General features: G+C 38.5%; 1 protein-coding gene across 1 annotated transcript in view; it reads left to right on the forward strand.

Moving 5' to 3' along the window:
• LOC120053049 (mineralocorticoid receptor-like) overlaps positions 1 to 14217 on the forward strand; it is a 106064-nt gene that overhangs the window by 54079 nt on the left and 37768 nt on the right. Inside the window, exon 3 of the mRNA XM_039000300.1 lies at positions 10837 to 10964. Coding sequence (XP_038856228.1) covers positions 10837 to 10964 — 128 coding nt within the window. The remainder of the gene's footprint in view (positions 1 to 10836; positions 10965 to 14217) is intronic.

Raw genomic sequence — 14217 nt, forward strand, 5'->3', positions numbered from 1 at the left:
TATATATATGATATTAAGATATTGAGATTATATTATCTATATAGATATTATATTATTAATATAGTATGATTATGATAATATATTAATATAGTAGATCATAAGAATATTAATAATATATTAATATATATTATAAATAATTAAGATAAATATATTGAATATAGTAATTTATAAGATATTAATATTTATTATATATAATCTGAGAATATATTGATTATATATTTTCAGTATACATATATTTATAGATTTAATATATTGTAATATATACTTAATATTATTATATGTATAATTAATATATTAATATATAGATTATGATATTTATTCAATATTTAATGATTTATATATATTATATGTGATTTAATATTATAATAAAATGAGTATTGTATATTTATAAAGATATATTATATATAATATAATTATATATATTTATAATATATTATATATTATATTAATAATCATTTAATAATATTATTAATATATTATAATAATATTTATTATAATTATATCTTATTATATAGTAATTATATTTATTAATTATTAATTATTATGATTATTGAATATAATATATTAATTTGATTTGTTAATACTATATATTTATATATTTATTATATTAGAATTAGATATAATTTAATATTTATAATATTATATATATTATATATTTATACTATATTAAATATATAATATATTTATCTATATATTTGAAATATTAATATATTATTATAGAATATATTATATATATTTTTAATAATATATATATAATATTATAGATATATTAATATAATATTTAACTATATTATTTATATATTATATATATATATTATATATATTCAATATATTTATATAGTAATATATTATATAATATAATTAGAACATATATTTAGTAGACTATATTATTGATTAATATATTATGCTTTATAATAATATTTATATTTACTAATAATAATATATTTTAATATATTATAATATTAAGCTTATATATAATATATTTATATATTTATTATATATGATAATATATTATCATAAGTCATATTTACTATATTATACTATTATTACTATATTTATATATATTAATTATATCTTATATTATATACTCTATAATATTATATATTACTAATATATATCTTATAATATAATTATTATATTATTTTATAATATTAATACTTTATAATAATATTTACTATTAATATATCTTATATTATTATTTATATTTAATATATTAATATACTTTCATTAATATATTAATATATATATTAGTAAATATTAATATATTATTATATATTTTTATTAATATATCATATCTCATATCTTGACTTTTAAATATTTTTAATATTATCTCATTTTATTACTATTATAACCTATATATTATATTTTACTTCTCTATTCTAATTCTATTAATATTATTAATATATTTTATATATATTTATATATATTAATATATTTATTCTATATTTATATATTTGATATATATATTTATAATATATATCATATATACTATTAAATTTACTTGATATATTAATATATATTCTTAATATGAATATATTTATATAATATTATATTCATATTTAATCCGATATTTTTAATATATTATTATCTAATATATTATATAATGATAGTATTATTATTATATATATTATATTTATATATATCTTAATTATATCATTATATTTATTATCTATTATATATATCTTATAGAATAATATTATATTACTTATTAATCTATAATATATTAATATATTATCATGATATAATATTAATATATCTATTATATCATATTTATACACCTTAACTCTGATATATTATACTTATTATATAAGTTATAGATATATATATTTGATATATTTAATGATACTTATATATTATTAAGATTATATAATTGTACATATCTAATATCGTATTTACGATATTATATATATTAATATATTTATTTAACTATTTATATATATATTGTATAAATAATTTAATATATTTAATATAATATTATTATATATGATATATATTTAGTAATTGTTAATATATTAATATATATATATAATATATTTATTAATATGTAATACTATTAATAATATTATAAATATATTTCTATTATATATCTTATTTATATAATAATATAATATTTATATTTATATATATTAATATCTTAATATATATCTTTAATATATAATCTATTTACTAATATACTAATCATATATATTATTAATCATAATATAAATATAATCATCTTTATAATATATTAATATATTTATTATTAATATATCTCATATCATTCTTCATATATTATAATACATCTATATATATAATATATTTATCATCTCTAACTTAATTATTTATCATATATTCTCCCTCCCCCTTCCCATATCTTCCCCCTTTTCTCAATCCTTTTCTCTATCCTATCCAATCCCCTCTCCCCCCTCCCTTTCTCTCCTCCCTTCCTCTTCCTCTCCTTTTCCTCCCCTTCTCCCATAATCCTCTCTCTATCTCCTCCCTTCTACCTCTTCCTTTCCCTCATCTCCTCCACCCCACCACCCTCCCCTCCCCTCCTTCTTCTACCTTTTTCTCCCCTTCTTACCCCTCCTCTCCTCCCCTCCCTCCCACTCATTTTCCCTCCTCTCCCCTTTTTCTCCTCTCCTTTTCCCTCTTCCTCTGTCCCCTCCCTCCCCCCCTCTATTCCCTTCTCACCTCTCTCCCCCTTCCCTCTCCCTCTTCTCCCTCCTCCCCTCCTTCTCTCTCCCTCCCCCCTCCTCTTTTCCCTTCTCCTTCTCCTCTCCCTCTCCCCCCCCCCAACCCCTCTCCTCCTCCTCCTCCTCCCTCTCTCCTCCCTCTTCTTTCTCCCCTTTTCCCACCTTTTCCCCCTCCCTTTCTCTTCTTTTTTTTACTATTTTCTACATTGTAGAATAATAGTGAAGACATCAGAACTATGAAATAACACATATAGAATCATGTAGCAACCAAAAAAGTGTTAAACAAATATTTATATTTTAGATTGGAATGTATTTCAATTAACAGGTGTGCCTTCTTAAATGTTAATTTGTGGAATTTCTTTCCTTCTTAATGCATTTGAGCCAATCAGTTGTGTTGTGACAAGGTAGGGGTGGTATACAGAAGATAGCCCTATTTGGTAGACAGCTCAATTAAGCAAAGAGAAACGACAGTCCATCAAAGGCCATGATTTGAAGAGGGAGTGGTTACAGAATTCATTGGACAATATCCAGTTAGCAATACAAAAAAAAAAGGAAAGGGAAGGGGGGAGACCTAGTCAGTTGTCCAACTGAATGTATTCAACTGAAATGTGTCTTCCGCATTTATCCCAACTCCTCTGAATCAGAGAGATATGTTGTCAAAAATGCAACTCAAGGCTAGAAGCATCAGAACCCATAGAAAGCAGCTTTGGCCACAGTTAACCTTTTACCACCCGTGTAACCACAGTGGCCAGTGTACAGTACTGTAACCATAGTATCACTGTAACAGAAGTCTGGCGTAGGGATACACATATCAGATTTCTGTGTGCTCAGGTACTCTCCAAACAGGCCTTATGCTAGGGTCACCTTCACAGAGGCTGAAGTAAAGTAGCTCCCTAACAACAGTCTCTAATTCCACCTCAATAGACCTCTGTGTCTCGTTGGGAGGTGGTGAGTGGGTGTCCTAATGTTTAGGCTGTCTGACTACAAGTTGCATAACTCGTTTTATCCGTTCTCTATCCCTCTCTCTGTTTGTTTTACATAATCTTTTTCTACATTTCGAGGTGTGGATTATATAAATAGTGTACTCTAGACCATAGCAGGTTACTGTACTGTAGTGCTATTGTTTGCACACGTCAAGGGTACTTCTCTTTCAAGACTGTGGGTTCAGTGAGGCTATGGCTCTTGTCTGACCCCTGTAATACAGTATAGCTAAGTGGAATGACTCAGTGACTAAATCGCTGTCTATGTACCCAAAGTAAGCCTACACAAACACACACACGCGCCTAGTCACCTTACCCATATACATATCTACTGTACCTCCATCCCTCCAGTATCCCTGCACATTGTAAATATGGTATTGGAACTGACTCTGCATGTAGTTTCTTATTTCTTGTTCTTATTTCTATTGTGTGTGTTTTTGTTCTACCTTGTTATTTTTAGTGCTACATTGATATTGATTCCTGCATTGTTGGGTTTGGAGCTTGCAAGAAAGACATTTCACTGTACTTGTGCACGTGACATTAAAACTTGAAACACACACAAACACACTTCCATGACCCCCATCCTTTATGTGCACTGTGTGTGTAGTGCAGATGTGAGTGACAGCCAGAGAGATAGAAAGAGAGCAGTATAGTGCATGCCTGATGACATCTTTGTCTTCTATCCAACAGAGCCCTTGTGAGGTTATCCAGGTTGTTTACGTGATATGTAATGTTAATGTACTTATCGGGGTCAACGGGTTTGATTCCCTCACATGGATTCTGCCTTCATGGTCACAGCGATGACATCTAAAATCACCCACGTAATGCGTTTACACAAGTAACCCTCTGAGAATGCCTCCCGTTACTTTGTCAATGACGGCAGATACCTTGTTATTTTCTGTTCAGTTTCCACGGTAACCATCCGACATCCAACCTCATTTCAGCGTTCATCTGACCCCAAGGGCACTCTCCTTTCCTGACCTGTGTTCTGGTCTTGGAGGCTAACTGACAGTGTTGAGCTAAAAACAAACTAACCCTTTCTCTCTCTAGCCGGGCAAAATACAGAGGCAACTGACACACTAAGACAGATTTGTAGTGAAGAAATAAAAATACATGTTAAAAAAAACATCTGTATCGACAGACAATTATTGTAGGATATCCAATAGGCTGTTTATCATCCGTAGAGATAAACTATCTCCAATCGAAAGATACTATGTGGGTGCATCCCTGCCTTTCCCCCTAATACCACCACCATTAACTTTAGCTAAATCACCAATCTTCACTAACTTAACTCATTCTGACAAAGCATTCCTTACACAGCTGAGAAAGTGTCCAGATATTTGAAGCATTCTGAGTATGCGCAGTGTTATCCCAGTGTGACATCCAAATTAGCCTGGTGTCTAGTTTGAGCTCCAACATCTGTCCTGTTGTTGCCCAATAACGCATTTGCCGCACAGTCAGTGAGTGGCTCTTTTCTGGCTTCACACCCACAATCACATCTCCGGGCCTTATCCAGTTTTCCCATTATCATATAGTCCCCTGAGACAAAATAGAGTCTCTAGTGAGATATTGCTGGGGGAATCAATCCCATAGATATTTTAGGGATTCATATGGAGCGAGAAATAAAGGTTGTTTGCTCAAGTTTTTCTGATGAGAGATTTGTGCGATGAAATAAACTGCTATTGTGTTATTGTTTGAAGATTAAAGGTAGACTCCAAACAATGAAAATGCTTCCCTGGGACTTTTTGTAAAGAAATATAATAAAAAAGGACTGGGGGGTGGGGGGCTTTGATCTTCTGGTAGCATTGGAAGTCCCCTTGAGTTAGTCTCCAATGGTACATGTCTAACATAAAAGAGACTGGGGTCAAGATTGAAAAGAATAAGAGCTCCTTTTTAGACATGTATCTTGAGGCTAGATATATCACCTGCTTTTGCATGTGTCTGGTGGTGGTAGAACATTGCGCTCTTAAAGGGATAGTTCGGGATTTTGGCAATGAGGCCCTTTATCTACTTCCCCAGAGTCAGATGAACTCGTGGATACTGTTTTTATGTATCTGCTTGCAGTTTGAAGTTGCCAACTAGCTTTAGCGCAATTGCTAACTAGCTTTAGTGCAATGACTGGAAGTCTATGGGAATGAGATTCCCTTAAAACACACCACTTTGATACAGCTACAACCGGAAGTTACTTTTTTTGTAGCAGATTAGGAGAATTTAGATGGCAGGTTAGGAGAATTAGGTTAAAGTTAAGAAAAGGATTAGGATTAAGGTTAGGGAAAATGCTCTCCTAACCTGCCATGAAAAATCAGTTCCTGTCATAGCTGTATTGAAGTGGTGTGTTTTTTTAGGGAGTCGCCTATTGGAACAGCTAGCATGCTAGCTGTGGACTTAGTGGACTTAGTCATTATGCTAATGGGACGCGAAACCACCTCTAACTTCCTTCATACTGGATGCAGAGACAAAAATGGTATCCACGATTTCATCTGACATCTGAATCCCGAACTAACCCTTTAAAAAGTAGTTATATCATTTAGGATTAATTCATTATAAACTAAGTACGTCATATACACTGAGTATACAAAACGTTAAGGACACCAGCTCTTTTCATGACATAAATTGACCAGGTAAATCCAGTTGAAAGCTATGATCCCTTATTGATGTCACTTGTTAAATCCACTTCAATCAGTGTAGATGAAGGGGAGGAGACAGTTTAAAGAATGATTTTTAAGCTTTGAGACAATTGAGACATGGATTGTGTATGTGTGCCATTCAGAGGGTGAATGGGTAAGACAAAATATTTAAGTGCCTATGAATGGGGTATGGTAGTAGGTGCCAGGCGCACCGGTTTGTGTCAAGAACGGCAACACTGCTGGGTTTTTCATGCTCAACAGTTTCCCGTGTGTGTCAAGAATGACCTACCACCCAAAGGACATTCAGCCAACTTGATACAACTGTGGGAAGCATTGGAGTCAAAATGGGCCAGCATCCCTGTGGAACGCTTTCGACACCTTGCAGAGTCCATGCCCCGAAGAGTTGAAGCTGTTCCGGGGGGCAAATGGGGGGGGGGGGGGGTGAAACTCAATATTAGGAAGGTGTTCCTAATGTTTGGTATACTCCATGCATAAAGAGTTGAAAAACTGAAAAATTGGTAGATATTGACATTGTTGATTCTGATTCATCGCAGAGTGCTGGTTGAATGTTGCGTTATATACTTATGCTAACTGCAAGGGTTGATAGCATACTTCATGTTCAAAGCAACACCAATAACACCCGAATATCATTTTCACAGACCAAACAAGTGATTCTGTTCATCAACTCGTACTCGGCGAAACATATAAAATGGCTGATTATTAGTGTTAGTTTGTTGCTGCAGCCTTATAAAGCACATTTGGGTGTTGGCACGGTTTGGGCCAGGAACAGATGGAAGGATGACACTAATATCTGGCTGTAGTATTAAAAGAGGTTGAGCTCATTGCAATAAACAGACATTACTGGAGAGAGCTGTGGTTACGTTGATTCTGGTGAAAGTACAATAGATCTCTTCATACAAATGGACAACTGTCTCTGTTTCTCCATAGAGCAGTGCCATGCAAAGTCGGGGTCGCAGGGGAACTGCAGTGGGGTCGCCAAAATGTTATAAAAATTAAAGTTTTTTGAGAAAGCTTATTTGAAAAAAAATAATTTATTGAGCAAATCTATTTATTGGTTTCTTTTCATTTTGATAAGATTGAAAAATGCAATGAAATTACCGATTTTAAGGTTGTGTCATTAGATTTGAGGTATGGTGGGGTCACAAGAAATTATTGGGGAAAAATAAGGTCCCCAGAAATTCTGGCGAAAAAAATTGGGTCCCAGCTGAAAAACGTTGAATACCACTGCCATAGAGGTTTAACAGTTTAACTGTACAGTAGAAATATGCTATTGAAATAAAGACATACCAACTAACAAGTATTAGATTCCAGAATGTTTGTTGTTGGTAAGTTCATGTAAAAACATTCAACAAACATTCCAGCAACAGGTATGCAGAGATAGCCCATAGGGAATAGGGTGTCTGTATGTAGCCTATGTAAGTTCTCTATCCTGACTGGGCTGGGTGTTGTCTTCCTTCACTATACTACAGTTCTGTTGGAGCTGTGTGTGTGCACAGTCACTGCAGCCAGCCTTGGCCCGCTGTCTGTCTGCTTGTTTCATAAGCAGGAGCCGGGATGACCTACATAATTCCTCCCAGGGAGGGGAAGTCACCTTGTCGGGGACCGGCCGGCAGCGAGGCAGGGGCGCAGGGTGAGGTGGGGAGGGGGGTGGATGAGTTTATTGTGACGTGGCAAGGCAACTGGCTTACTGGCCCTGTATTCACCACGCATCTCTGCATCGTTTTGCTGATATTACAGAGTCCAGTCAATGCATTTTGGTGCGGGAAAGATGACTGAGTTTGTGGGAAATGAGGTCTGCTTAGCAGGCTGATCATAAATAGAACCCCCCGCCCCACACACACACACACACAGGCCCAGTGCCAGACAGATCCACTCACACACACGCATCTCGATAGAGCGCGCTAAGAAATTGAATGTGTGTGTAGATGGTCAAGGTTGAATTAGATCAGCGCTCCGGATCGTTTCTGCTTGCCGCTGTTGGTTTACCCCCTCCAGCAAGCCATGGCAGGAAGTGTGTGTGGTAGAGCCAGTGTGTGTGCCTGAGTGTGTGTCTGTGAGAGAAGACAGCTCGTTTGATGAAGGATGTCGGTAGAATGCTAACCAGACAATCACCTTGTGTGTTATTGATTGAGATGAGAGAGGTAATTAGATGGAAGGAGGGGGGCTGGAGGGAGGTCGTTTTTAATGTCTTGATACGACGTGTCCTGTTTTTGTACCTATCTCCTTGTTTTTGTTGTTTCGGTGGGGGGTAGGGCGTGTGTGTGTGTTTCTATGCATGTGTGTTTATTTGTGTGCATAGGTTATTTTTGTGTAAATCAGCAAAAATGTGTATTATAGACTAAACATATATTTTTTACCATGTACAACTTTTATTCCACAGTACTGTAGCCTACATTAAACACTTCAAATACCCCGGGAATAATAAGCCTTCTTGTCAATAACAGCGCTGTGCTCTGTCTGTTTTTTTCGTCTCTCTCTCTACATAGACTGCTTTTGGTAATGGCTGACTCAATATCTGGAGTAGACATTAATAACTGGCATTAATGAATGGCACGCCCTGAGAAACAAGCCTTCAATATGTTACCCACTGTACACAGTGTATTCACAACTGCTCCAGAGTTTACTCCCGCAATTTAGGCTGATGCCATGTGCATCATTTGAAAGGGTCACTTTCAAACCTTTCCACAGGACATCACTGTGCCGCTACCGAGTTCCTGCCCCGAAAACTATGTCAGGTTTCACCCAACGATTTCATCTGATCTCTGCTGATTCAGCGAAACTATTTGGAGCACCCAGGCCTGGTCCGTTTTGTAAATGTTTGGGCTAAATGTATACTTCTCTTCCTCTCTCTATCTCTCAGTGCTCAGAGAGATGTATTTGATGGTGCGTGTAACTAACAGTGTAGATTTGAACTTATCTACCGTAACGGCATAGCCATATCTTATCAAAGCCTCATTTTCGACCTTGCCTAAGTACAGCAGGCCAATTGACCAATGACACTGGCTACACAGTACGATATTGAGTCGTCACTCAGTATTTCTTGCATAACCCCAGTACGCTCTGGTTAAGTTGACCTAAGGCATAGGTGAACTCGTCTGGCATATTATTAGAAAACGTCCCCGTAAGCCATAGTGACCCCGGAAGCCATAGTGACCCCGGAAGCCATAGTGACCCCGTAAGCCATAGCATGACTCACAACATAGAAATGGAGAACAACATGATTGAGCAAACGTGTGTGATGTGTCATCACATCAACGCGTACATAAGTGGCCTACAATACCCTGAGCCCAGTGACTAAGCGATCCACCTATATACCTGTGTGTGTGTGTGTGTGTGTGTGTGTGTGTGTGTGTGTGTGTGTGTGTGTGTGTGTGTGTGTGTGTGTGTGTGTGTGTGTGTGTGTGTGTGTGTGTGTGTGTGTGTGTGTGTGTGTGTGCGTGTGTGTGTGACTAAGTGTTCGACCTATCCGTGTCATCAATAACAAGTTAAGTCCTCGCCCCTGATTAGCACCTGGAGAATCATGAACTATGGAGCAAGACTCAGTGACATAACAGGATGTAAACTCTGCAGCCAGGTCAGTCCATAGTGGGAGCTGTCCCATTATCAACTTGGCTGATAGTCTATCTACATTGGTTTGACATATCTCTCCACATGTGGACAACGGCGTAGGTCAGACCTATAGCCTACATATCTTAGAATCCATTATTTAGGAAACAGTTGTTTCAAAGTTGACCTTAGACATCAGCGATAGGTAGTTGAAGGGGAGATATTGTTAGGTCAGCCTAGTGTAACATCTGCTAACAGTTTCTACCTTTCGACTGTAGTGTTTCTGACTTTAACCTGTACTCTGTCATCTGGGCCAAATCAACTCCACAGTCTTGCTGTTATTTTGCACAAATACGCACGCACGCACGCACGCACGCACGCACGCACGCACGCACGCACGCACGCACGCACGCACGCACGCACGCACGCACGCACGCACGCACGCACGCACGCACGCACGCACGCACGCACGCACGCACGCACGCACGCACGCACGCACGCACGCACGCACGCACGCACGCACGCACGCACGCACGCACGCACGCACGCACGCACGCACGCACGCACGCACGCACGCACGCACGCACGCACGCACGCACGCACACACACACACACACACACACACACACACACACACACACACACACACACACACACAAACAGACAAAAACACACACCCCTCCTCACAGCCTCTTGTCTGTCCTTTGTTTTTCTTAGCCTGCTAAAGACGTCTCCTCTGTGTTTCTGTCAGCGTCATTTCCAACTCGCTGCAGTAAATTTGAAAAGTGCAAAGTCCTTTCTCTTTTCTGTCAGTTGGCAGGGATCCTTCATGGTTAGCCACATTGTGCGGCTAATGTACTGTTTACGTAGTAAAAAATGTGAACGTTTCACAGTATCTCAGAGGCCTCCGTTTCTGATGTTGTTGGATAACAATTACTTTGTCAGCTTTAAAGGCTAAACTGTGTCGTCTCTGTGCTTTTGTTTCAGCGCGTCGCTGAGACACCCGTCGTCCACAGCCAAAGTGTGTCTGGTTTGCGGGGACGAGGCATCGGGATGTCACTACGGGGTTGTTACATGCGGCAGCTGCAAGGTCTTCTTCAAGAGAGCCGTAGAAGGTAGGAAAAGTATGATACGCCTTTCCGTTTGGGTCTGGGTTTGGGTGCTTACTAACGTGCCTCCTGTTGAAGTCTGAGGAACCCTCCCTTCTATGGCCTCAGACTCCAAATGGGACACAGTGTAAAGTAAAGTCTTAAAGAAAGTGTGAAATGCATTTTAAAGAGCTTCTGTTTATAATCTGTTTTTCTGTCTATAGTAGTACAGTTGTTTGTGACAGAAGTATGCCTGGTCAGAAGATATGGCCTTTAAAGATAATTGTCGGCCATTTTGGTTGTGTGCAAAACACAACCCCTCCATTAGCGGGTTGAAACCTCAATGCTAAGTTAAGTTAGCGCCCTGGCGCTAGGCTAACTCACACCAGTCTCCATATAGTCTCAGAGGAATAACCTCCAGGAGAAAATGCTGAGCTAGCAACAAAGTAGCCCAAACCCAAAACATACTCACCCAGAGAGAGGTGACACCAGACCAGTCAGTCTAAAAAAACACCAGTAAAGTTTAAAAGAAAGTCGTAAACTGGTGTTTACGAATGACTCCATTTTTGGAGCTTTTAGATAAGTACCTGTCAAATATTTATAGTTTTAAACATAAATGTATGATTCAGTCAGAAACAAATAAGGTTAAATTGCTCAGCATGTACAGTTTGTGGCCTAAGATGACTGAAAACGTAATAAAAACCTCACAAACTACATACTTCTCCCATAACAGCCCTTTATGCTGTGTTTTAGCTGGGGAAAATCAACAAAAACTCATAATGCGCTTTTCATTTCTGTGTGTAGCATGAGGCGCTGGGCTAAATCTCACACACACATGCACGGGCACACACACACACACACACACACACACACACACACACACACACACACACACACACACACACACACACACACACACACACACACACACACACACACACACACACACACACACACACACACACACACACACACACACTCTCCGAGGAGGCAGGCAAGCACCAACAAGGCAGTCGGTAGGTGTTTTTTCAGCAGTCAACTGAGGAACTACAGTCAACTCCTATTGAATTATCTTCATTTGATGATATTTACAAACAGTCAATATATGTATCCCTATGAAACTGGATTAGGTCTCCTGGGTTATCGGATCAGAAATGATATCATTCCACTCTGAGTGTGCCCGGGAGGGCTGGGAAGAGTTAACATATAACAGCTGAAGATCTGTGTGTTTGTGTGTGTGTGTGTGTGTGTGTGTGTGTGTGTGTGTGTGTGTGTGTGTGTGTGTGTGTGTGTGTGTGTGTGTGTGTGTGTGTGTGTGTGTGTGTGTGTGTGTGTGTGTGTGTGTGTGTGTGTGCAGCTGTTTGTGCAGAAAGCAGGCAGCAGAGTTGGCCACATGAGGTTGGTTAAGAGTGTTATCACCCAAGCCTATTCAGTCTTATTTTAGGCTCATTCAATTCCAAATGGGATACACAGTAGGAATCTGTAGACTGTTTACCTCATGGGAAACTGCTGCGATTTCTGTGGAACAACTGCTGCTTTGTTTACTTGCTCAATTAGCCCCTAAACATGTCCTCTTTCTGTGTGTTAGATAGCCATGTCAAATGATCAAATCAAATTGTATTTGTCACATGCGCCAAAAACAACAGGTGTACACTTTACCGTGAAATGCTTACTTACGAGCCCTTTCCTAACAATGCAGAGTTAAAAAGTAAGACAAATGAATAAAACATGTAAAAGGAAATCATAATAAAAATGTAAAAGGAAACAATAAAATAACGAGACAATATACAAGAAATACCGGTACCAAGTCAATGTGCAGGGGTACGAGGTAGTTGATGTGAATGGGGGCGTTCTCGGCCCTCTGTTTCCTGTAGTCAATGAACAGCATACTCACGTAGGTGTTCCTTTTGTCCAGGTGTGAAAGGGCAGTATGGAGTGCAATAGAGATTGCGTCATCTGGGGATCTGTCGGGGAAGTATGAGAATTGGAGAGGGTCCAGGGGGTCTGGGATGATGGTGTTGATGTGAGCCATGACCAGCCTTTCAAAGCATTTCATGGCTACAGATGTGAGTGCTACGGGGTGATAGTAATTTAGACAGGTTACCTTGGCCTTCTTGGGCACAGGGACTATGGTGGTCTTCTTGAAACATGTAGGTATTACAGACTGGGTCAGGGAGAGGTTGAAAATGTAAGGGAAGACACTTGCCAGCTGGTCAGCGCATGGTCTGAGTACGCGTCCTGGTAATCCGTCTGTGAATGTTAACCTGTTTAAAGGTCTTACTCACATAGGCTTCGGAGAGCAGGATCACACAGTCATCCGGAACAGCTGGTGCTCTCATGCATGGTTCAGTGTTGCTAGCCTCGAAGCGAACATAGAAGGCATTTAGCGCGTAGGCTCGCGGCTGGGTTTCTCTTTGTAATCCGTGATAGTTTGCAAGACCTGCCACATCTGACAAGCATCAGAGAGGTGTAGTAGGATTCGATCTTAGTCCTTTATTGAAGCGTTGCCTGTTTAATGGTTCGTCAGAGGGTGTAGCGAGATTTCTTATAAGCATCCGGACAAGTATCCTACTCCTTAAAATGACTTAAGGAGAAGATTGATGTCACATCTAAACTGATACTGTCAGGTATTGTAGGCCATCACTCTCTCTCTTAGATGTGGAATAGCCTAGTTACAAGCTATAGGAATTGTGGGTAATGTAGTGTATTGTATATTATGTTTGAACTGACTACTCTGGGGTCTGTTCTGGTGCAGCTGCTGCCTCGTCAAACTATGTGAACTAGTGGGCTGATGTCATCAAGGTTGCTTGTACTGTAGTATGTGTGTCCTTTGTGATGTGTGCAGTGAGCCCAGCTAGCGCTTACCTTACCTGACATCAGCATAGCTGCTAAGAGGGGAAGGGTGGGGGAGAGAGGATGAGAGGTAGAGTGGGAGGGAAAGAAAGGTAGAGGGGGTGGGAAAGAAAGGGGGAGGGAAAGAGAGGTAGGGTATAGAATGAGAGTAGGAGAAAAAGACTGGGGAATTACAAAGAGAGAGACAGAGGGCAGAGAAACAGACATAGAAGGGAGGGAGAGTGAGAGAATGAAGCAGACAGAAAGAATGAGAGAGAGAGCGAGAGGGGGACACAGACAGACACAGAGAGGAGGGGCTGAGAGAGAAAGTAAGCGAGAGAGAGGGACCAAGAGCGAGAGAAAGAAAACTAAAGTGATGTGTCAGCACCGAGCTCCGGAGAGGTGTAAGTAGAACGTGAGGAGACGTCTCTACTTCTCCTCCTCCCCC

The sequence above is a fragment of the Salvelinus namaycush genome, chromosome 8 (genome assembly GCF_016432855.1).
Source record: "Salvelinus namaycush isolate Seneca chromosome 8, SaNama_1.0, whole genome shotgun sequence".
Lineage (NCBI taxonomy): Eukaryota > Metazoa > Chordata > Actinopteri > Salmoniformes > Salmonidae > Salvelinus > Salvelinus namaycush.